At 33.0% G+C, this 24,503-nt stretch overlaps 1 protein-coding gene across 1 annotated transcript in view; it reads left to right on the forward strand.

Moving 5' to 3' along the window:
- Positions 1 to 24,503, forward strand: part of Heatr5b (HEAT repeat containing 5B) — an 86,266-nt gene that overhangs the window by 6,078 nt on the left and 55,685 nt on the right. Inside the window, exons 5-17 of the mRNA XM_047523115.1 lie at positions 882 to 1,031; positions 4,148 to 4,319; positions 5,936 to 6,093; positions 7,057 to 7,306; positions 9,849 to 10,004; positions 10,490 to 10,740; positions 12,102 to 12,213; positions 13,431 to 13,583; positions 15,951 to 16,050; positions 16,388 to 16,497; positions 17,525 to 17,688; positions 18,516 to 18,691; positions 22,459 to 22,564. Of these exons, the coding sequence (XP_047379071.1) occupies positions 882 to 1,031; positions 4,148 to 4,319; positions 5,936 to 6,093; positions 7,057 to 7,306; positions 9,849 to 10,004; positions 10,490 to 10,740; positions 12,102 to 12,213; positions 13,431 to 13,583; positions 15,951 to 16,050; positions 16,388 to 16,497; positions 17,525 to 17,688; positions 18,516 to 18,691; positions 22,459 to 22,564 (2,058 nt within the window). The remainder of the gene's footprint in view (positions 1 to 881; positions 1,032 to 4,147; positions 4,320 to 5,935; positions 6,094 to 7,056; positions 7,307 to 9,848; positions 10,005 to 10,489; positions 10,741 to 12,101; positions 12,214 to 13,430; positions 13,584 to 15,950; positions 16,051 to 16,387; positions 16,498 to 17,524; positions 17,689 to 18,515; positions 18,692 to 22,458; positions 22,565 to 24,503) is intronic.

The raw sequence follows: 24,503 nt of genomic DNA on the forward strand, positions 1-24,503 counted from the left end.
AGTTTACAAATAGTCTTATTCACTTGTAGCAGACTTGAACTTATTTTTATGGGGTGCACAGTTTAACCCATGACAGCTAATATCAAGTAAAAATATTTCTGTTTTGTTAGGTCACTTGATGTTACTTCGATGAACTTCTTGTCAACTTCAGGTTAACTAAAACTAGATTAAACCCAAGACTCTCTAAGTCTAATTCCTTTGTCCAGGAAAACTAAGGGCTTCTCGAATATCTCTTCTGGGAACTTTTTGTTTATTTATTTATTAAATGTGAATTGAGGACATGTTTGTGAGACGTTTAGCATACAAAAGTGAATAAAACATGTTCCCTGACCTGAAAAATCTTATAACTTAGTGGAAGAGATCTCTGTGTTAGCAGTATTATGATATACCATGATACGTACACAAGAGTAAGCATTGTAAGAGTATAGAAAGAGTTTGAGTTAGTCACAAGAAGATAAGGATTTGCAATATTTCTGGGACAGGTTTTTAAAAATGTGTTGAATATTTTCTTCGTTGTCTTTTGGATGGTTTCTATGATTTCTTAACTATTTTTTGCTGAATCTTGTGTATTCTGAAAGTTCAAACCCTTGAGATATGGTATCTATCTTCATGTTCTTGTTATACTGTACTTTAATATATCATAGAAACATTGGAATACATTTGCTTATAACAAGTTCTCGAAGATATTGTTTAGTTGAAGTTAATAATTGTTCTTATTTCAGGTACTTTCTAGAATACTTAATTTTTTAAAATTTTCATTACTTACTGTTACAATTTAGAGGTAAGATCATTACGCCCAGAGACTACTGTATCTTGGTGTGTTAAACATGGAATTTATTTTATTCTGTAGTTTTAAAGCTTTGCCTTATGTACACATGTAGTCTCAAGGGAGAAGTGAAATCTTAATGAGTCTACAGAAAGTTCTGAATGGATTGGGTGGTGCAGCAGCTTCCTCTCATCGTGATATTTACAAGAATGCCAGATCCCTCTTAACAGACAGATCAATGGCTGTTCGATGTGCAGTGGCCAAGGTTAGTACTCCACCAGTTTATAATGCTCATCCTTATCTTTCTTGTTCTTAAATAATTCATGACTTTAAAAAATCTTTTAAATTGTGATAGCATGTTTTTGTTCTTCTGGGTTAGTTTCATTTTCTAGAATTATATATGAAAGAAATACAGTGGTATATACTTTTTTTATATGTACATGTGTTCTGGCTTCCTTCACACAGTATATTTATTTTGAGATTTAGGTGCGTGTTATTAATAGTTCATACCTTTTTACTGAGTAGTATTTTATTGTGTGGGTATACCACATTCATTTGTTCCTTCACCTATTATGAACATCTGGGTTGCTTCCTGTGAGCATCTGTGTACAAGTTTTTACATGGATTTATGCTTTCATTGCACTTGGGTGTGACTGGATCTTATGTTAGATTTAGTTTAACTTTTTAAGAAACTGCCTGATTATTTTACAAAATACTTGTGCCATTTGCATTTCTACCATTTTATACTCCCATTTGTGTAAGAGAATGTTACTTCCTTTACCTCTACTTCCTTTACCTCCTCATCATTTATTATGGGGATTCTTTAATTTTAGTCATAATAGATACATATAGATGGCTTTAATTTGTATTTCCTTAGTGACTAATGATAAGCATGTTTTGGGGTGTTTGCCATGCATATCTTCTTTGAAGAAAGGGCTATTAAAATCTCTTGCCTATTGTTTTATTTAGTTTGTTTTCTTATTACTGAGTTTTGAAAGTGGTTTATAGGTTCTTTATATATTCCTTACCAGATATATGATTTGCAATTATTTTCTTCCAGTCAATGGGTTATCTTTTCATTCTTAAATAGTGTTTGTTTGTTTTTTTAACTAGGGATTGAAACTAGGGGTGCTTTACTATTGAGCTACATCCTTAGCTCACCCTTTTATTTTTTATTTCGAGACAAGATCTTACTAAATTGCCCAGGCTGACCTTGAACTTGTGATCCTCCTGCCTCAGTCTCTCGACCTTGGATTACAGGTGTGCACCACCATACTTGACTTAAATAGTGCCTTTTTAAGAATAAAAATTTTGGAATTTTGTCCAAGTTCAGTTTATGAATTTTTCTTATAAGAGATGTGCTTTCCATGTCTGTATACTTAAGAAAAATTTTCCTAACCCAAGGTTTCTCCTATGTTTCCTTCTAGAAGTTTGATAGTGTTACACTTAAATATATGCTCCATTTTATGTTAACTTTTGTATATGGTTCAAGGAATGAATCAAAGTTATTTTTTTTTCCATGTAGATATCTACTTGTTACCACACCATATTGCAAAGCCTATGTTACTTCACTAAATTATCTTTGCATCTTTGTTGAAAATCAGTTGTATGACCAACCATATGTATGTTGGTCTATTTTTGGATTAGTTTTAATCTATTTGCCTATCTTGATGCCAGCAACAATTTTCTAAATTACATTACCTTCATAATAAGTCTTAAAATCAGGTAGTGTTAACCCTTTGTTCTTTTTAAAATTGTTTTGCCTATTTTTGATACTTTGCATTTTCATATGAACTTTAGAATTAACTTATTAATGTCTATGAAAATAGCATGATTAGAAGCATGTGCCACTGCACCCAACTGTATATTAATTTTGTACCTACTAACCTTACTGAACAGGTGTAATAGTTTTATTAGTTTTCTATGTTCTGTTATCCTAGGTAGAACATCATGTTGTCTATAAGTACTGCTTTACTTCTTTTTCAGTATATATGCCTTTTATTTCTTTTTCTTATCTTATTGCACTGATCAGATCTCTCATTAAATGGAAAACATGAAAGCAAACATCCTTGTCTTATTCCAGATCTTAAGGGAAAAGCATTTAGTCCTTCACCATTAAATATGACATTAACTGTCTTTTTTCACATATACCCTTTATCAGGTTGAGGAAGTAACCTTTGATTCCTAGCTTGCCAAGAGTCTTAATTAATTGGGAGTGAATCAAATGCCTTTTTTCCTTTTCTATGATTTTATTTATCAAATGTCTTTAGTTTTGAATTTGTTTTCTTGTGTTGTTGCTCTTCTTTAATTAAAGTTTTACTTTAAGGTAATTGTAGATTCATTTGCAATTGTAAGAAACAATAGATCTTATAAACCTTTACTAGAGTCCAAATGGTAATATCTTACAAAAGTATAATAGTACAGTGTAACAAGCAGGATATTGACATTGATATAACACACTGAAGATATCCCCAGTTTTGCTTGTATTTCCTCAGATACTTTTTTTGGCGTCTATAGAGATAATATGATTTTTTTTTTTTTCTGTTTTAGTTCGCTAATACGGTGAATTACGCTGATTGGTTTTAGAATTTTAACCAATCTTGCATTCTTATGACAACTGTATTTGGTCATGATGTATTATCCTTTTTGTGTATTTTTGTTTTAGAGTTGAAAACAGTTTAACATTTTTGTTTCTTTGTTTATGAGGGATATTGGTACATAGTTTTCTTCTCTGGTAGTATCTGTCTTGTCACAGGATGAGGAAGAAAGTTCTCTTTAATTTTCTGAAGAGTTTATGTAGAATTGGTATTATTTTTGTACTTAAACTTTCAATTGAATTCACTGCAGTGATCTGGAGCTAAAGTTTTCTTTGGGGGAAGATTTTGAACTATAAAATCAATTTTAATATAGACATTGGGCTCTTCAGGTTATTTCTTTCTTCTTGAGTGAGTTGTCTCTTTCATCTAAGTTGTCAAATTTGTTTGCATGAAGTTGTTTATATATTCTCCTTATCTTTTTCATGTATGTTTAACCTTTAGTGATATAATTTCTCTCTTTCCTGATTTTGGTAATTTATGGTGTTTTTTTTTTTTCTGATCAGTCTGACTAGAGATTTACCAAATTTATTGGTTTTCTCCAAGAAGCAGCTTTTCTCTCATTTCAATTATTTTTTCAGTTTTCTGATTCTTTGATTTCCTTTCTATATTATTTTTTTTTCTGCTTGCTTTGTGTTGAATTCACTCCTGTAGGAATAACTGTCCTTCACTGCCTGAGGTACAGTTTATGCAGTTTTTTTTTTCTAAGAGAAATATATGTATCTGGTTCTCCATCTCTGCAACCAGTAGTTCTAGGATATAATTTAATTTTTGTTTTTAATTCTAGTGTCTACTAGAACTACAGAATGAAGCTGTCTTTATGTGGACTGCTGAACTGGAAAATATAGCCACTCTTTGCTTTAAGGCTTTGGAAAACTCAAATTATGGGGTACGAGTGGCAGTGTCTAAACTCTTAGGAACAGTCATGGCTACAGCACTGATGCCAAAGCAGGCAACAGGTATTGTTTGTTAATGTCTGATTTAGACCATAACAGATATTTGAAGATTTATGGAATGCTTCCTTCTAAATTGGTTAATAAATAGGCTGGTCACTTTAAAGATTTTTTTTTTTTTTCCCCAGGTAAAAGATTTGAGATGGCATTTTATTTTTATTTTTTTTACGTTTACATAGGGTAATGATGTTTATTTTATTTTTCCCCTCCCCCCCCTCCCACCCCTCTTTTCCCTCTACACAGTCCTTCTTTCCTTCATTCTTACCGCTCTCCTTAGCCTAACTCTAAACCTAACCCTAAACCTAATGCTAGCCCCTCCCACCCCCCATTATATGTCCTCATCCGCTCACTTTAAAGATTTTAAATTTCATAAAGTGAAAAGAACCCAAAAGGCATTTTTCTTGACATAGTCAAGACACTTTTTCGTGATTATAACATACAAGAATATAACTAGCAATTGTGCTGAATGTATAAGCAAGTAAGATTTACTAAATGGTTTTGTAAAGTGTTTATGGAATTGGACTCTGACACTTTTTGTGCTGATTTCTCAACTTTCGATCTTTGATAGATCTTCCCTTATACTTCAGTATTAATCTTCAGTTTTTCTTAACCATTTTTGTTAGTAGAATCAGGCAGCTTTAATTTTGCAAACAGCTTCTGCTTTGCCTCATGGTTTTATAGAGACGTCCCAGAGAGGGTTGTGAGTAGACACTTGAATGACCCCAGCTGTGCTCTTGTTCCATCCCTACCTTGTGGTACAGTAGAAAGAGAATCAGATGTTAGGGGTTTAGGTCCCAGCCTTTATATTTAAGATTTGGTTTCTTTAATGACAATTATTTCATTAGATGATGATGATGGTATTACATTTTAAGTGCTAACTTTGTGGCAGGCACAGAATTAAGCATATTAAAGAATTGCTTTATTTAATCCTCACAAAAGCCCTAGGAATTAAAAGTACTGTAATTTTATTGTAATTTTATAAATGAAGAAATTGAGACATATCACTTGTGTTCTAAAAAATGTTCTATTGATAAGTGTCAGAACTGAAGTTCAAACCCAGGTAGTCAAATTCCAAATCCTGCATGCTTAACCTACATACTTTATACCTCCTCAATGGAATTTTTGTGATGATTGTGTTTGTTACTTTTTAAATGTGAAGCTTTATTCCAGGGATGGAAAGTCAGTTGCATTCCCACTGGTATTTTAATCCTTTGATGCTGTATAGGAAAGTATCTTTGTGTCTACCCTAGCTGGGAATAACAACTATGATTGGTTAGCAGTAGCTGTTGTGGACATACTTTGTCCTGGTTGTGTTACACATATAAGTTTATCATCATTATTTGCCTCTTTTACATACATTTATTGAATTGTTTTATATTCTAGCTCCTTCCATTTTTCTTAGCATTTTTTTGCTTCAAGATTAAATTGAAGCTTATGAGTACATTGTACATATTAAATTATAAGAAAACTAAATGACCCTATTCTCATAATAACAAAGTATTCTTAAAAATAATTGCTCGGATTTTAAAGTTAGAATGTTAGAAATATGACTTAAATAATAGCAAAATAAAATTCTGCTCCATGAATATGTTTGCATATGAATTTACTTTTCTTCCTAAAAGTAATGCGTCAAAACGTGAAACGAGCAACATTTGATGAAGTCTTAGAACTCATGGCCACTGGATTTCTCCGTGGAGGGTCAGGTTTCTTAAAGAGTGGTGGAGAAATGTTAAAAGTTGGAGGATCTGTTAATCGGGAAGTAAGAGTTGGAGTTACACAGGTTTGTAATATATGTTTATAAAAGAATTGAATCACTTGTGAAATTTCTTGGAAGACTGTTGCTAAGTAAAGCATACACACTGAGATTTTTAATATTGTCTGGTTTCTTTCAAAAATTTTTTTCACAAGATTAATGAATTACATTCACATTCCAAATTGCATGCTTGTATGGACATGTAGATACTTAATGATGTGTAAATAAGTCTGTGTCTACTGGTGTTTATATACATATTGGAAATTTCTTCCCAAATTTTACTTGGCTATAAACAGATATAAAATAATTCAATTTTATTTGAAATCATATTTAGATATTCATAGATTGAGATAGGTACCATAGGTAGTTTGAGGCATTTAGATTTTAATGTTTTCTGGTGATGCTGTAGCTAAAAATATTGATTTATTTTTTGATTAGATTTACTGTCAATGATTATTCATCAATGTAATTGTAAAATTAAATCTGACTTGAAATTGTAGTTTCAAAATAATAGCACCAAAGATGTTATGGCTAATGATCTAATAATAATTACACCAAGTAGATTAAATTGATCTTCCTGATCTTAGTCAAATCACAACTGTATCTTATTCCTGAAACAAGTATAAAATGGAAGTGAACTATTTTTATTTTACAGAGAAAGCAAGTGTACTATAGCTATAAGTCAGTGATTATTTAACACATTAAGATTTTCTTATTCCTAAACCCTGTTACCATCCTGATTCTGGAGTGATTTTAGCTTTCCTTCCTTCATCACTCTCTCTTTATGATCTTCATGAAGTTATTATCTTAAGTGTGTTAATAAAAGGATTTTTGGCAGTAATTCCTATGCTAGAAATCCTAAAAAGATGTGAAATTTAAATTTTCTGTATTTTAATTTCAAATATAATTCATTTTGAATGCTGCCATCCGTTATTTCTGTAGTTGACTTTATCTGTGATTTTTATCTGACATCATCTTATGTGTTTATAGGCATATGTAGTTTTTGTAACTACTTTGGGTGGACAGTGGCTGGAGCGTAGCTTTGCTACATTCTTGTCCCATGTGCTTGATCTGGTTTCTCATCCGCGGGCAACACAAACACATGTGGAGGCTGTGTACTCAAGGCGATGTGTTTCCTTTATCTTGAGAGCTACTGTGGGCAGTTTGCTAGGTGAAAAAGCCCAGATAGCAGCTGCCAAAGAGATCTGCCAGGCTATTGGAAAACAAATGAAAGCAGTAGGTAAGAATTGGTATAGTGTGTGGCTTTGATGCTCTTAGTCACTTACTTCTTTATCATTATTCTGAATGTATACTAATAGATCTGGTTAAGTTTATATCTGTTGGAACTGTGTTTTCATAATCATTTTTATTGAATAGTCTTATTTAATATTAAAACAACATGATTATAGTGAAATGAAGATTGGTGTACATGTTTGTAAGATTAGCTTTTCTGTTGTGTTTCTAGTACCTACATGAATTTTATAACTTTCTTGGAATGCAGCAGCACATTGGTTTCTGTTTTCAAGGAATAATCTATTGTGGTTTTTCTGCCTGGAACCTGTTGTTTTATGAATACATATTTTTGTTGTGGTTTTTTTTCTCCCCTAATAGGCTTCATATAAAGACTTAGCAGCAATTATAGTTGGCTATTAGTTCCCTATAGGATATATTGTACAATCTCAGTAATTCATAATTATAAGAAATCCATTTGTTTCTCTTTTAAAATATATTTTAATTGAAACTTAATAATGATACATATTTATGGAGTGCATTGTGACACTATTTTTTGAGGTCCTGGCAATTGAACTGAGGGCTTCACACATGCTAGAAAAGTGCTCTACCTCAGAGGTACATTCCCAGCCCCTTTTTTATTATATCCTTAAAATTTTATTTTAGGTAAGGTCTTACAAAGTTGCCTAGGCTAGTTTCAAGCTTGGATCCTTCTGCCTCAGCTTCCTGAGTAGCTGGGATTTCAGGAGTGTGTCACCATGCCCAGTTCAGTATGCAATTTAATACTGGTATAGAATGTACAATGATCAGATCAGGGTAATTGGCATATTCATCACCCCAAACACTGATCATTCATTTGTTTTGGGAACATTCACCATCCTCTTTGTAGCTATTTTGAAGCATACAATTAATTATTGTCAACCATAGTTATACTACTATGCTTATAGGACATTAGATGTTATTCCTTCTATCCTGTTGGACCCCTGTAAAGAAAACTTTTTTAAAAAAGTAGCCATTTTATAAATTTTTTCAGTTTAACAAGTAATTATTGAATATCTGAGATTTGCAGGGCACTAATTCAGAGTTTAAATAATAAGTGAAATAAAATTCTGTCTTTATGGAGTCCATAATCCAGTTAGAAGACTAAAGCAAGACTACATATAAATGTTATAAGACAATCTAGTTTTATCACTGTTGGAAATAGAAATTAATTTTATAAATCAAATTATATTTTCTAAAAAAGTTCTTTAGAAGTAAAGATTTAATGAATAGATACAATCAGCAATTTATTTTAGATAATATATAAATGAAATATTTTATAAAATTAAATTTATAGTGTACTTGTTATTTTTGTTATTTATAATAGCTTACTTGGCAAGTCATTCTTTTAAAGTATAGGACTAACTGAAAATTATGAATTAGAAGATATTTGAATTAATGAAGTATTGTTCTTCAGATATGCTTAAATAGTAATCTGCTCTATATCACAACTTGAAAAATATTTATGCACTAATTCATTGAAGAAATGTTTAAATGCCAGAAACACTGTGCCAAATGGTGTGGGTAAAATAACAAGCCAGATAGTGACAGCTCCTGTCTTAAGGGAGCTTATAGATTAGTAAGCAAAAGACCAAATTCCTGCATTTTCGAGTCCAGAAATATCTAATGAGAAGATTGTTTAATTATAGTCCCCCATGTTTCAACCCATTCTGTCATTCTGTATTATATGTTTTTTTTTTATCTATTCACAATGAATGTAAAACTGAGGAAGTTTTACTATCATTTAAATATTATTACTTATGGTGATAGTGTAGCTATTTGAAAAAAATCCTTAAAGCAGAATTAAGTATCTCATGTTAACTATATTTTAGTTCCAGTGGGGGAGAGGACAACAAAGTAAGTAGGAAGTTGGAGGAATGTTCCAGTAAGAATTTCTAAAGCTACTTTCCTTATAGATCACTTTCTGGTTGGTAATTTGACAATGATGCCTCCAGCATATTGGCATGCTTGAAATAGCAATATTACTGCGACCACTACTACTCAAGTAAAAATAATGGCTTCTAACATTTATTGACTGTGTATTGGGAGCAGCATTGTGTTAAATTCTTATATACCTTGACTTTTTAATTATCAGAATGTCCTTTGAAATAGGCATACAAGCCCTATAACAGATGAGGAACCTTACAAATGTTGAGCACCTTGCCCAGTGTCACATAACTAACAAGACTTGGGGAATTGGTATTTGAACCCAAGTCTTCTTGCTCCCAAGTCTGCTTTTGAAAAATACTATGCTTTGCTGCTGCTTACTCAAATTAAGTTGTGTTCCTAGAAGTAGTTAAGTTTATACAGTCATAGTTTAGTATTGTAATGAAGTCATTAAACAGTGTATTTTAGGTTATTTCAGTACTTCATTATACAGTTTTTCCACAAAGCAAAAATTGCATAGACTTTAACACTCAGGTATTAAGTGGTATAACTAAAACATAGTGTGTAGACCAATAATACATCAAAATTCAGTTCAGCCACATCAAATACATGATTTTGTGTTCCAGAAGCAGTAGTGAATGACACTAGTAGTGAAAACAAGTCAGGTGCAGCAGACATTGCAGCAAGCCAGCATGTGATGGTCTGTGCCCTCCAGGAGCTTGGGAGCCTGGTGCAGAGCCTGAATGCCACCGCCTCTCCTCTTATTCAGGAGGCATCGATAGGTATGACGTTCTGTCACTTGCTGAAGTATTTTTTTTACTGTTTTTCAAAGTCATATGTATGATTGTATATTTAACTCTTGACTAGGTACTTACTAGAATTGTCAGTTTAGATGATTGGGTTTTATTTAAACTAATCTTCACTATAATAGGGAATATTGAATTAAATGGTGAAATAAAGTTTTGGGAGACAGATCAAAAATACTCATGGTAATTCTTCCTAATAATTGACTAAAATTTGTTGAAGAATTTCCTTTTAATCAACTTTTATATTTTATTGGATGTAATTGTGTTATGTTCTTTGGAGAATATGTTCCTTTAAAGCATGCTATTGTCATGAGCACTGCATGTGCTTTTTGGCATAGTTGTGAAACTAGTGTGTTAAATCATGGTGATTATCGCTTTAATTATTGTGTTATGTCATAGTCTTTGGTTTCTGAAATCAGTTACTTCAATAAAGAGTAATCTTTTGAGGATTTCTCTGTTAGGGCTCTTGGAGATTGTGACTTCGGTGCTTCTTCATCCAAGTATGGCTGCTCGACTTGCTGCCGCATGGTGTTTGCGCTGTGTGGCTGTGGCCTTACCTTTCCAGTTGACACCATTTCTTGACCGGTGTGCAGAACGGCTCAACAACTTGAAAACTTCTCCAGAAGCTGTTAGCGGATACAGTTTTGCAATGGCTGCTTTGTTAGGTGGAGTCCATCAGTGTCCTTTGGGCATTCCTCATGCCAAAGGAAAGGTATGACACAGATCAAAGGTTTGTGAATGCTCTCAGGAGGGCAGTGGAACACTGCTGTGCTTAATGTTGAGCTGGGTGATCAAATTACAATAGTTTTATTATGGTAATGTAGAATATAGTGTTAATGGACCAGAATTAAAATGGAATTTTTCATCGTGATGTACAGATAATAGGTTTTGTCTGGGTATAGTATCATGTTACAATTTATTTTAGAGGTAAAATAACTTTGTAGTATTTATCTCAAACTCAGCTTTGTTCACTTTTTAGAATTAAAAATTCGTATTGCTGTATTCAAAGATGATAGGAGAATACACTATTGTCATTTCAATAATACTTAAGTATACTGTGGCTAGATTTTTAAATTCTTCTTTCTAGGACATTAGACCAAAATCCATTTATTCTTCCACATTCTGAGTTTTGTGACTACTTTCAAAGGAATCTTGGCTTCCATTTCCTTTGTCATGTTTGCTCTCTCATTGTTTATCTTTCATGAAATCCTTTTCTCTCATCTTTTTTGTACCATTTTCATATTTCACATATGATCAGAGACCCTTATTGGAAACCTGGTACTCAGGGAATAGAATATAATCTCCTCTGTCTGCTAGACGAATGCCTCGGGTTTACCTGTGACCTACCTGTTCATTCTGGTTTCTCAGTGCTCTGTTCAGAGTAGTCTTAGAGCTTTCCCCTAGTCCCTTTTCAACCTCTAGGCCTTTCTTACATTAGAATTTATTACTCACCTGTACCAATCTGTTGATTTAGAGACCCAATTCAAGTTCCAACTCCATGAAATCTCTTCAAAGCCACTGAGTCTATATTAGTCTTTACTACATCGAGCTCTTATTTTGTCATTTAATCATTCACTATTTTCTATTTTGCATTCTTCCTGTGTCTTCTCTGTCTAGACTTAGTTCCATAAGTTTAGCTTAGCTTAAAGGACCACTAATAACAGCACTTATTAAGTGGTTACATGGGCTGGAATAGTCCTAAATATTAACATATTTAATCCTTGCACGAGTGAGGTAGACACTACTATCATTCTTATTTTACTAACGTGGGAACTAAGTCTAGGAGTTCTTCAGATCATAAAGGTAGTAAATGGCAGAGTTGGGATATGAACCTAGGCAGTCTGGCTCAAGAACTTACTTGTCCCCATGGTCTGAGTCACATCAGTCATCAGTGTAGTCAGGGCTAAGTAGGTCTTGATATTGCCTCTTTGAAAACATTAGTTAACTGCAATAGCATGCAAGGATAATTGCTTTTTAAATTAAGTATACTGGTTATCTATTTTCTTGTTTGATTTCTTTAACTAATAATCTAATTCTAAATTTCTGTAATCTAATTCCAAATTTCTCTTGTAGATGGTAGTTAGTATTGCTGAAGATCTGTTACGAACTGCTGCCCAAAACAGCAGGTTGTCCTTACAGCGCACCCAAGCTGGCTGGCTTTTACTTGGAGCACTTATGACTTTAGGTACAATTGTATTTGAGTAGGATTTTGTCTTACTCTATAACTGTCAATGAATTATAAAGAAAATTTAATATAAAAGTATTAAGCTCCACATTCCAGACTTTGAGGTTGTAAAATGATAAAGATATTTTATTTGGTAGTTCATATCGCTTTAATAATTTCTCAAGTGCAATTAATGAAAAATTTTTAGCAAAGTTTCGCCTTTACTATTAGAATAGCCATTGTCTATGTTATGAATTTACTGTTAATCAAAAGAGATGAGAGTGTGGGGGAAAATTCTATTTCCTAAGTGAAGTCGTGATTTTAATGAACTGATAAAATCACATTTAAATCATATTGTTAATGCTGCTTTTGGAGTGCTTTGCTGTTCTAAGTACTATGATAAGTCTTACAGTAGGCAAAGTTTAGCATTTTGCATAGGAGAGAAATACATTTATCATTGTGATGAGTTATGTCCACTTTTTAGTTCACATGTTTAGCTGTTACTATGAAAACTGTTTACTACAAAGTAGTAACTCTTTTTTAGAAGTTTATGTTAAGTACGTTAGTGGTATGTTGAATGAACTCCTTAGCAATGTAAATAGGTGTTCTTAGTTCTGAATATATTGCTCCTTCTTGAAACTGAGTTCTCAAATGAAGGAATATGTATTTGTTTGTGGGAGTGGGTGCATATGTTTTATGTACACATATGTATTTATAAAAGCAACCTCATGGACTATATCCCAGGATAATTTTATTATTGATAATAATCTACCATTTTGAATATAGTTGAGAATTTTTTATTTTTATATATTTATTTTATATTTAGATACAAAAACTATCGATACTTTTAAATGAATTTTAAGCCATGTGCAACGGCTTATACCTATAATCCCAACAGTTCAAGGGACTAAGGCAGGAGGCTCATAAGTTCAAGGCCAGACTCAGCAACTTAGCAAGGCCCTGAGCAATGTAGTGACACACTCTCAAAATTTAAAAAAATAAAATAAAATGGACTGAGGATCTATCTCAGATTAAGCATCCCTGGGTTCAATCCCCAGTACCAAAAAAAAAAAAAAAAAGAAAGAAAAAGAAATAGAGAAAAAAGGAAAATAAATTTTGTTATGCTTTAATAAATATTTATTTTACTTACTAGATGAAAAATTCAAAACTTATGTTAATGTCAGAAATTTTAAAACAGAATGAAATGATAGAGATATTTTCTCCATTTTCTTGGTCAGGACCATCTGTTGTTCGTTACCATCTGCCCAAGATGTTGTTATTATGGAGAAATGTTTTCCCTCGTTCTTTAAAGGAACTGGAGGCTGAGAAGGCCCGAGGTGATTCTTTTACCTGGCAGGTAACTTTGGAAGGTCGTGCTGGAGCTTTATGTGGTAAGAACTGAAAGGATTTCACTTTCAGAATATTATTTGTGAATGGAAAGAAAATCACTTTCATTTTTTAATTTTACTGTCTAATGATAAATGTGTAGACTTTTAGATTTTAGAAGGAGGGGCTGGAGGTATAACTCAGTGGTAGGATGTGTGCTTATTAGCATGCATGAGAGGCCCTGGATTAAATCCTCTGCACTGCAAAACAAACAAACAAAAAATGCAACCATTAGATTTAGAAAGAAATTTTTTATAAATAATAGTAGTTAACATTTTGCTCTTTTGTAATAAAACTGAACCTGAGACTCTGAGGAAAGTGGTTACAGTTGGTGATAAGATAGGAGCTAGGACCTAAGCCTCTTTATACCCAGTCGTTGCAGTCTTCATCTGTCAAAAAAGTTTCACATTAAAAAATCCAACAAGAAACAGCATTACCAGGGTTACTAAGTTTAAAATTAGTCTTTTCATTATGGAAAAGCACATTTTTTTTCCCAGTGTTGTCAAATCTGCAAATGTTGATGGGTTTTTTAAACATCAGCATTACAAAAATGATGAAACAGTTGTTTTTGTCTGGGAGTTAGTAGTTTATAGATTTTGTTTCATTTGGGAACTAGAGTTTCACTGGGTGTCCCTGTTCTTTTTTGGTTTATCTCAGGGTAAAAAATGCTTCTTTCCCCAAACTAGAAGAGAAAGAGATATATAACCATGACAGGGCAAGGTGTTTTAGTCTTAGGTCTGTTATAAAGGGCCAGTGAAGATACTCCTTCTCACTGGACCATTTTTTCCACTTCTGGTTCTGTCTTAAACCTGTTTGCTTGCTTTATTTTTTTTTTTTCAAATGAGAACTATCATTTTGCTTTTCCTGAAGAAGCACACAAAGTTGACTCATGAAAGTTGTTCATCCTTTCAGACAAATAGCACAAAGTGTTTTCCAACCTCCCCACATAGTAAACTAAACCCCACAATTTAAAGATAGCTTTAACAGTAAGGCATTTATTAGCACACAATCAAGAGCAGTGTGAGTTAGGCAGTTAATCAATTGGTGAACAGAGGACTGGAAAAATTAACCCAATTGTCATGTGAGACTGATGAAACAACTTTTCTATGAAGAAATTTCTTGTCAGTCATTCCTGGAAACCTCCAGCAGACTGCAGACTAGGTTTTCCTGGTAAAAAAAAAAAAAAATAAAAAATCCAAAAAACTAGATTATATGTATGCTTTAATCAGTCAGAAAAGGGAAAGAATTCTCCTCGAAGGCCCAGGTTGTACAAAACTTCCTCCAGGGAATAAGCATTTGCCTTCCCTAACTAACATGCTCCAGTAACTGATGAACATTGTGCAAGGTGGTAGAGGAGATGCCTTCTACCAGAGAAAGTGGCAGTGATTTAATTCTGTCAAGAACCCCAGTCAGTTGAGAGTGTGCATGGCAGCTCCTGTAAGCCTCACGCACGCCTGAATACATGGGGACTCTTAACCCACTGGATGTTAGGAAGTATGATGTTTAACTTTAGGCAGATGGTTCCTTCACAGTGCCTCCGAAAAAGAGGACATTCTCTATAGGTCTAAGGCCTTTCTCAAAACTTTCAGGAACTGTTAAACCTTGGACTGAAGACTTCTCCATATTTGTTGCTTTCATGATGCCTTTACATGTTATAACATTTTTGGAGGTGAATGAGGCTAGAGCATTGATTAAAGGAATTTCCACGTGTATCACACTCACAAGCCTTTCTCCAGTGTGAACTACCTGGTGTTGAATGAGGCCAGACTTTTGGCTAAAGGATTTTCCACACTGGTTACAATCACAGGGTATTGTTTCAGTGTGAATTCTCTGGTGTTGAGTAAGGGTGGAGTTTGACTAAAGCATTTCTCACATTCACCACATCTACAAGGCCTTTCTCCAGTGTGAACTCTCTGGTGTTTAACAAATGTGGCTTTTTTTGGTTTAAGGATTTCCCCCACTGGCCATATGCATAAGGCTTTGCTCCAGTGTGAATTCTCCAGTGTTGGTTAAAAAAGGCACTTTGACTAAAGGAATTTGCACATTTGCCACACCCATAAAGATCTTTCTCCAGTGTGAACTCTGTGGTGTAGAACTGCTTTCTTTTTAGTCATCTGAATTCCTGTGGGGTTATCATCTTCTGAATTTCCACTCACAGGAGTCTCCCCAACACGTTTTCTCTCCATTTCCGTTGTCCATACTTCTTCTATCCTTTTCTAATGATTTTTATTTTAGTTCTTGCTGGTTTTTCTTCTGGTTTGATATAGTTTGAGAACCTTATAATAATTGAGAATTGTAGGTACCTTTGTATAATTTTAAGTTTAATGGCTCACAAAAGCTGTTCTAAATTTGTCCTTTTAAAACTTACCTAGCTATGAGGAGTTTTGTTGCACATTGTCCTGAACTACTAACTGAAGATGTGATTAGAAAATTAATGACCCCTATTGAATGTGCCATGACTATGATGTCACAGTAAGTAAGCACTTATAACAAGTTAATAATCTGTTTATATATTTATAAATAAATTTATTCATTTATGTTTCTCCTTCATATTTTGTACTTTTTTCTAGAGTTACATAGGAAACAAACTATTTCGTGAAGTGACTTTTAAAATTATATTAATGGTGTGTATTAAAATATAGTTGTATTTTGTTTCTTAGAGTAAATATCACAAAATAAACTAAAATGAAAGTGTGATATTTATCAATGTACTTTAACAGTACATTTATACATTACTAAAGATGCACTGCTAAAAGTTTGTAATACTTATTCTAGTAAGCTGATTCCAACTCTGCTTTCAATATTGTAGCATACCTTCTGTCATTAAAGCCCACGGAGCTCATCTGAAAGCTAGTGCTGCAATGGTCCGTTTAAGACTTTATGATATCTTGGCTTTGTTACCTCCAAAAACTTATGAAGGTAAATAAAATTTGCAGTATCTGATAGAAATTCTTCAGTGTGCCTTTGCAGATCCTCACAGTATTAAAGAGTTCTGACCAGGCTTCTCCCAGGGGCTCACTGTGCAGAGAAGCACCATTTTACTTTTCTTATGCAGAGTAGCTCACATTGTTGAGTTCTTACTGTATTGTAGGTCTTGTTCTAAACCTTTACATGTATTAGGTCCTATGACCCTAACCCAGCTCATGAGGCAATTACACGTATTTTGTAAATGGAGGATCTCAGATAGAGAGAGCTTAAGGAACTTGCCCAAGTCTTAGAGCTTAAAAGTGGTGGAGCTTGGATTCAAACCTAGATGGTTTATCTTAAATGTCTATACTTTTAATTACCCTTCTACACTGCTTCATATATATATATATATATATATATATATATATATATATATATATAAAAATACAGTCAATAATTTAGAGATCTGAGAGTAGTTATGTTCGTTGGAGAAATCAAATATTATATAAAATGTTAATATTAAAATAAATAATTTCTTTCCCATACAACTATGCCCAAGAATTTTCATATGTTATGGTTCAGTGTTTATCCTTACTGGATAATGAATAATAAATAATAATCATGTCACCTTTACTATATTTAAAATAAAGGATCTAAGCTCTCTGTGAATTTTTTGGTCACTTTAGTTTGGACTGAAAGCATAGTACAATAATAAAAAAAGAAAGTACCATTATTGTATATTAAGACTGGAATTCAAATATTTAATATAAATTTTAGACTGGGCACAGTGATATGTACCTGTAGTCCCACTTTCTTTGGAGACTGAGACAAAAGGATCACTTGAATCCAGGAATTCAGATCCAGCTTGGGAAACATGGTGAGACCCCATCTCTTAAAAAAAGAAATCAATGTAGATTTTTAGAAAAGGGAATGGAAACTTATTTCATTTCTGGTGAACATGTTGCTACTTTTTATGGGCAATGATTATAATTTTCATAAAATTATTATTTTTAATCTGATCCTAAGTTCTGTTTTTTAGGATCTTTTAATGCACTTCTTAGAGAACTGGTAGCAGAATTCACTTTGACTGACAACTCAGCCAACACAACTACCTCCCTTCTCCGATCCCTTTGTCATTATGATGATAGTGTTCTTCTTGGTTCCTGGCTTCAAGAAACTGATCATAAATCAATCGAAGACCAGGTAGTAAACCACACAGGGAAATTAAATACTGATTTAATCTAAAACAACGGTTCTTTTACCCATTGTTCTTTGAAAATATAGAGAACTAAGGTTTAGTTTTCGTCGTTTAGTTTTATTAGACACAACAATAGCATCTTGGTGATAGTTAAGTGGCTAATAGTATTAGTTATAATTTGGCAAATTGTCTTTCTTCAGTATTTTTTATATTTGAATGCCCTGTGATAGTCATGGGAAACTTGAGTTTTAAAGGGCTTTTAGTTATTGGTGTTTATGTTTTAGTTTGTTTTGGTCTATGACAGGTTGGAGAGGCATAAGAGTTAATAGATTGAAGATTCAGAACCTCTTTTGCGAACAGAATATGTAATTTCCTATGTGCATTTAAAAAAAATATTAAGTCCATTTTATATATTTTTGTGGGTTTAGATATTGTTGATGTATTTTCCTCACCCATTAAGGTGCATGGCATAAAAATGTTTTAGAATGAATAAGACTTTTTAAAAATCTTATAAGGTATTACTGATGACTTTTCAAATTTTTTTAGTTATAGATGAACACAATATTTCTATTTATTTATTTATTTATTTATTTTATGTGGTGTTGAGGATCGAACCCAGTGCCTCATACTACAAACCCAGCCCCTTCTTGATGACTTTTGAATGACCAAATTATATTTTTATCTGTTTTTAAAATTTCATATCCAGTCATTCTTTTTATTGTTGCCTTTTCTTCTTCCTCTCCCGCTCTGTTCTTCATACCCAATACTTAGTAAGTGAAATTTCCTAAATTAGACTTTGACTTTGAGTAATTTTTATGTCACTCTTTTTCAGCTCCAGCCAAATAGTGCATCTGGAAGTGGGGCTCTGGAGCATGACCCTTCCTCCATTTATTTACGAATACCTGTTGGCGAAGCTGTACCTGGTCCTCTCCCTCTTGGAGTTTCAGTCATAGATGCCTCTGTGGCTCTTTTTGGTGTAGTGTTTCCTCATGTTTCATATAAACACCGGTTAGTATAAAGTTAATCAGGTAATTTTAGTTAAGTATAAATTATATTTAGATAGTAAATTTTCCCATCCCAGTTAACTTCTCAGTAAAGTGAGCTACTGCTTAAACAATATTCTCAAATTTACTGACCTAAGTAACACATATAGGATAGAATGAATTGAATGCAAATTCCACATAATTCAAAAATGTGCTTAAGTTTTGACCCTTTGTGCTATTATTTGGTATCCATTGTATTATGGACTATCTTGCCCAACAAAGTTTTCATTCTAATGGCTCGTTTGACAGTTAAGAAGTTTGACCCTATCTTTTAGGGATATCAGTTTGCTAATTCAGTTGTTTTTGTTACTGAAGGAGTGACTATATGAGAAACCTACTCTTTAATAACATTTGTCTGTGAGGTGGTTTAAATCTGAAATTCGAAAAACTAAGATAACTCCTTCTTTTTTGTAACTAAAGCATTTTGGTTTCCTGTATTTTATATTCATAGTCACCATCCCTAACTTGAGTAAGCATTTCATATATTTGTGATTTGCTAAAAAGGAAAAGCAAAAGTGAATTAATATAAGACCTTCACAGATCATTTGAAAGTTGTACAAATAAGTATTTGTATGTAAAAGATTAAAAATCTAGATTTCCTCTGTTGGGGACTACCTGATCTACGCACCTTGCAGTGTTACTTCTGTTTTACAAAATAAGGGCTTTATGCTTTTCTTCTTCTTCTTTTTTTTTTTTTTAATTTATTTTTATTGTAAGCAAATGGGATACATGTTGTTTCTGTTTGTACATAGAGTAACAGCATACCATTTGCATATTCATACATTTACATAGAGTAATGATGTTTGATTCATTCCGTTATTTTTTTCCTTCCTCCCACCCCTCCCACCCCTCTTTTCCCTCTATACAGTCCTTCCTTCCTCCATTCTTGCCCCCCTCCCACCCCCCATTACATGTCATCATCTGCTTATCAGTGAGATCATTTGTCTTTGAATTTTTGAGATTGGCTTATCTTACTTAACATGATATTCTCCAATTTCATCCATTTGCCTGCAAATGCCATAATTTTATTATTCTTTATAGCTGAGTAATATTCCATTGTATATATATACCACAGTTTCTTTATGCATTCATCAATTGAAGGACATCTAGGTTGGTTCCACAATCTGGCTATTGTGAATTGAGCAGCTATGAACATTGATGTGGCTGTATCTCTGTAGTATGCTGATTTTAAGTCCTTTGGGTATAGGCCGAGGAGTGGGATAGCTGGGTCAAATGGTGGTTACATTCCAAGTTTTCTAAGGAATCTCCATACTGCTTTCCAGAGTGGCTGCACTAATTTGCAACCCCACCAGCAATGTATGAGTGTACCTTTTTCCCACATCCTGGCTTTATGCTTTTCTAAAAAAAAAAAAAAGATAATTTTTAAATATGTAGATTACTTAATCACCTTTGAATTTGACTTTTATATTCAAAGTTTAAATATAAAAATTTACCTTACCTAGATATCTTTAGGAATATTTGGTTGCCACATAAGTATTAAAGAACATTAAATGTGAAAGAATCTTTTTTGGGGGGTACCAGGGATTGAACTCAGGAACACTTGATCACTAAACCACATCCCCAGCCCTATTTTGTACTTGATTTAGAGACAGAGTCTCACTGAATTGCTTAGTGTCTCGCTTTTGCTGAAGCTGGCTTTGAACTCTTGATCCTCCTGCCTCAGCTTCCTGAACCACTGGGATTACAGGCATGCACCACTGGGCCCAGAAGGTGAAAGAATCTTAAAAGCATCTATCTAACATCCTTATTTTAAATCCTTATTTGAGCCTAGGGATCAAACCCTGGGCTCATGTCTACTAGGTAAACCTTCTACCACTGAGCTGCATCCCCAGATCCCTTGTTTTAAATCTAAGGAAATCTAGATCTTAGGGTTTATGGTTTTCCATTTATTCAGCTAGTTATGAGAGCTCTAAATGAAATCAGTAACTCTATGTGATATCTTTTGTGGAACAAGGTGAAGTATAAATAAATAAACTTTATTAAAAATATAAATAATGCAAACAACCAACAAGTGGAGAATGAGTGAATAATGAAAAGTCTGTAGGATAGGATACTTTTTAACAGAGATGATGTTTTGATGCCAGCAGTATTCATGACACAGTGTTAAATTAAAAAGGTAAAATAAATGACAAGAAGTGATCCTATTGTTGTTTCTTAAAGTACATAAAAATGTACAAGAACATATTTAAGTGTTTATATAAGATAAAGACCTCAAAGGAAATGTTCCAGGAGATAGTAGTAGTTTTTCAAGGTAGTAACTTACTCCCTTAGTAGTAACTTTTTGTTAATATTTTTCTAAATTAAGTGGATTAGATATTTCATAAGGAAAGAAGTTCTGTTTTTAAATAAACTTTTTAAAAAGTATGTATTTGAGGTCAGATATAAGCAAAAAATACCTAATGGTACATGTGTGCTCTCTGTTATGTGATTATTTTAGCATTGTAAATAATGCCCTGCTTTTACAGGGCATAGAAGATGTGGGTCTATATTTGTATGTAAAAGATTAAAAAGCTAGATTTCACTTGCTTTAGCCTCTGACTTATTTCTTCCTGTAAGATTCTGAAAAATGTTTCAACCTGAGAACTCTGACCTGGTATAAATTGAGCTAAATCCTAATAGTGACCTTTGAGAAAGTTTGATTTTTTTGTTTAGGTTATAATTGTCTTATAGTACATATAGTACTAAATCAAATTTCCCTGGATCCCTTTACCCATTTCTTTTTAGAAGAATGGTCTCACTCTTTTTTATCAGAATAGTCTTAAATGGTCAAGAGTTTTTTTTTTTTTTTTTTTAACAGTCTGCTTGAAAAAAATTTGAAATAATAAAAAAATTCACTTATAGTTTTTTATATTTAGAAATTGACCAAAGCTAAATCTTTTTTGAAATCCAGTAGCTTATGAGGTTAGAACATGGAGTACTCTTGTATTCTATGTAAAAATATTTGAAAAAAGAAAAAAAAATTTGCCACATTTTTAAAGAAGTTCCAACTGAGAACTCTGCCACAGAGATATGTAATTATTGATTACTATTATATTCAAGAAACTGTGAATACCTTGTATTAGTCAGCTTTTCATGACTGTAGCAAGACACCTGAAATAATTTATAAACAGGACAGATTCATTTTGGCTCACAGTTTGGAGATTGCAGTCCTTAATCCATTGGCCTGATACTGGGTTTTGGTCTTGAGGTGAGGTAACATTGTAGCTGGAGCAAAACTGCAAAACTGCTCATCTCTTGGCTATAAAGCAAAGGGAGAGAGAGAAGGAGGAGGCTTGGGGTCTCACTCTCACTTTTGAGGGCACATCCCCAGTGACCTTCCACAAGTTTCTACCTCTTAAAGTTCCACCACCTCCCAAATGCCACCCTAGTGATCAAGTCCTTAACACATGGACCTTTGGTGGGCATTCCTTAGGTATAGCATACTTACTATATGCTAGGCACTGTGTGGACCCTGGTGTTAATGTTTAAGACCACTACAATTATGAACTAATTTTGCTAAATGAAACAGTATTTAGTCCCTCTTCTTATTCATTTAATAACCAACCACACAACTATGTATTTTAATTCAACATAAAAAGATCTGGTTTGGATCAGTTATGTGAAATAGAAAAGAGACAACAGGTATTTTTGCTAAACAATTGGTATTATTTTCTCTTTTTTTAGCCATATTTAAATAAAAGCATCACTAATGTGATATTTATTCTACTGTAGATTACAAATGCTGGATCACTTTGCTGAATGTGTTAAACAAGCCAAAGGTGTTCGCCAACAGGCTGTGCAGCTTAATATATTTACTGCTGTTCTTAGTGCACTCAAGGTATTTAGTTTTAGACCCTAATAAATATTCTGAAATAAGATGTTAATTCATTTAATAAGCCAGGAATCTCAATATTATTATAATGCTTATGTTTATGTGTATGTGTGTGTATACTTGATAATTATGCTTTCATATTAGCTTAATAAAGTTATTAGAAACTTTATATTAGGCTCATTGTAATTACGTATGTATTTTACCTTTTAATAATGTTAAAGTTCATATTTTGATTTGAATCTCAAATTTTATGTGTGCCAATAAGTTCTTTTGGAATTTTTAAAGATGCCTGATTAAAGAAATAATGATTTTTCTAGCCACACATGGTGTTGTACACCTGTAATCCTGGCGACTCAGGAGGCTGAGGCAGGAGGATGACAAGTTCAAAACCAGCCTCGCTTTGTGAGACTCTAAGCAACTTAGGGAGACCCTATCTCAAAATAAAAATTAAAAAGGACTGGGATGTGGTTCAGTCATTAAGCACCCTGGGGTGCAATTCGTGGTACCAAAAAAAAAAAAAAAAAAAGAAAAGCCAGAAATAATGATTTTTTGAAGAGGGTCGCCTGAATAAAGTTTAAGTTCAATTTTTTATTTAGACAATAAGTCATGGGAACTGTTTATATAGTTGAAAGAATGCTATATGGAGAGGTTGTTTCTGGTTTAGTTACTCACTAGGTTTATGGTTAATGCAATTCCCTTTATCTTTATTGAACTAGTCTCTACACTGGATGTAGAATAACAGATATTTTGCCTAGCTCAGAAAGGTCATGCATCATACTGTGTATTCTTTCATAAAGTATTTGAAGCTTTTTATATTATTTAGCACTATGCTTATTGTAGGATATTGCTTTAAAAGAAAGTGGTCGCAAATACAAGTGCTTAAATGAGCATATCTTTAGTCATGTTTTGCAGACATTAGGTAAAAGAGATATAAGCATTGGTTACAGAAATAAAGGTTTATACTGTTTATATAATCATTAATATATGCCCTATTAAGAGATCATAAGGTAATACTGAAAGTTGAGGTTTGTTTTTTTTTTTTCCTTTTGTTTTTTTTGGACCAGGGATTGAACCTAGGAATGCTTGTCCTCTAAGCCACATCCCAGCCCTTTTTAAAATAAAAAAATAATAATAATAATTTTATTTAGAGACAGCATCTTGCTAAATTGCTTAGGGCCTTGCTAAGTTGCTGAGGCTGACTTTGAACTCACAATCTTCCTGTCTCAGTCACTGGGATACAGGCGTGCACCACCATGTCTGGCTAACATCTGAGTTTTTTTAAAAACAGAAATGATGTGTTTAGGGTTTCCCTTAGATGTTGGGAGAAAGTGGAATGTAACATTGCAGTACAGATTATACTTTTCTTCATAGAAAAGTAAATGCCTCTGTGGTCATTAACATTTTTTCCTGGCACCATGACTTAGATTTTTGGTCTCAAGTAAGTAAATTTAATTCCAGAACAGTAACTATATCTAGAACAGGGAAAGATGAACAAACTATATCAACACTTAATTACTGATTCTTTTTACTAAATTTTGCCTTACACATATATTGTTATACTCAAAGACATAATTGTCTTTCATTGAATTTTTATACAAATGAATCAGATTTCACACTCATCAGGCCTGTTCTTTCTTTAGAGTGATAAATTTTAATTTCACTTATTTAATGATTGATTTATAGTATAGTATCCCTACAAAAACAACATTTAAGTATTAGACTTTGGATAGAAACTCTGCCAGCGATTACTGGTCTTAGGACTAGTTGAACTGTTGATTGTTATTTATCGTGTTCTAAAATCATATTTAGAAAAGTGATTACTGTCAATTAACAGGAACTTGTTCTAGGTGTAGTATGTGCTTGGGAAAGTTGGCTAAAGAAAATAATGTATGAATATATTTGTATATTTACAAAGATTACAGAATATTTTTTCTTTTATTTAATA

This window comes from Sciurus carolinensis, chromosome 13, assembly GCF_902686445.1.
Source record: "Sciurus carolinensis chromosome 13, mSciCar1.2, whole genome shotgun sequence".
NCBI classification, from domain to species: Eukaryota; Metazoa; Chordata; class Mammalia; order Rodentia; family Sciuridae; genus Sciurus; species Sciurus carolinensis.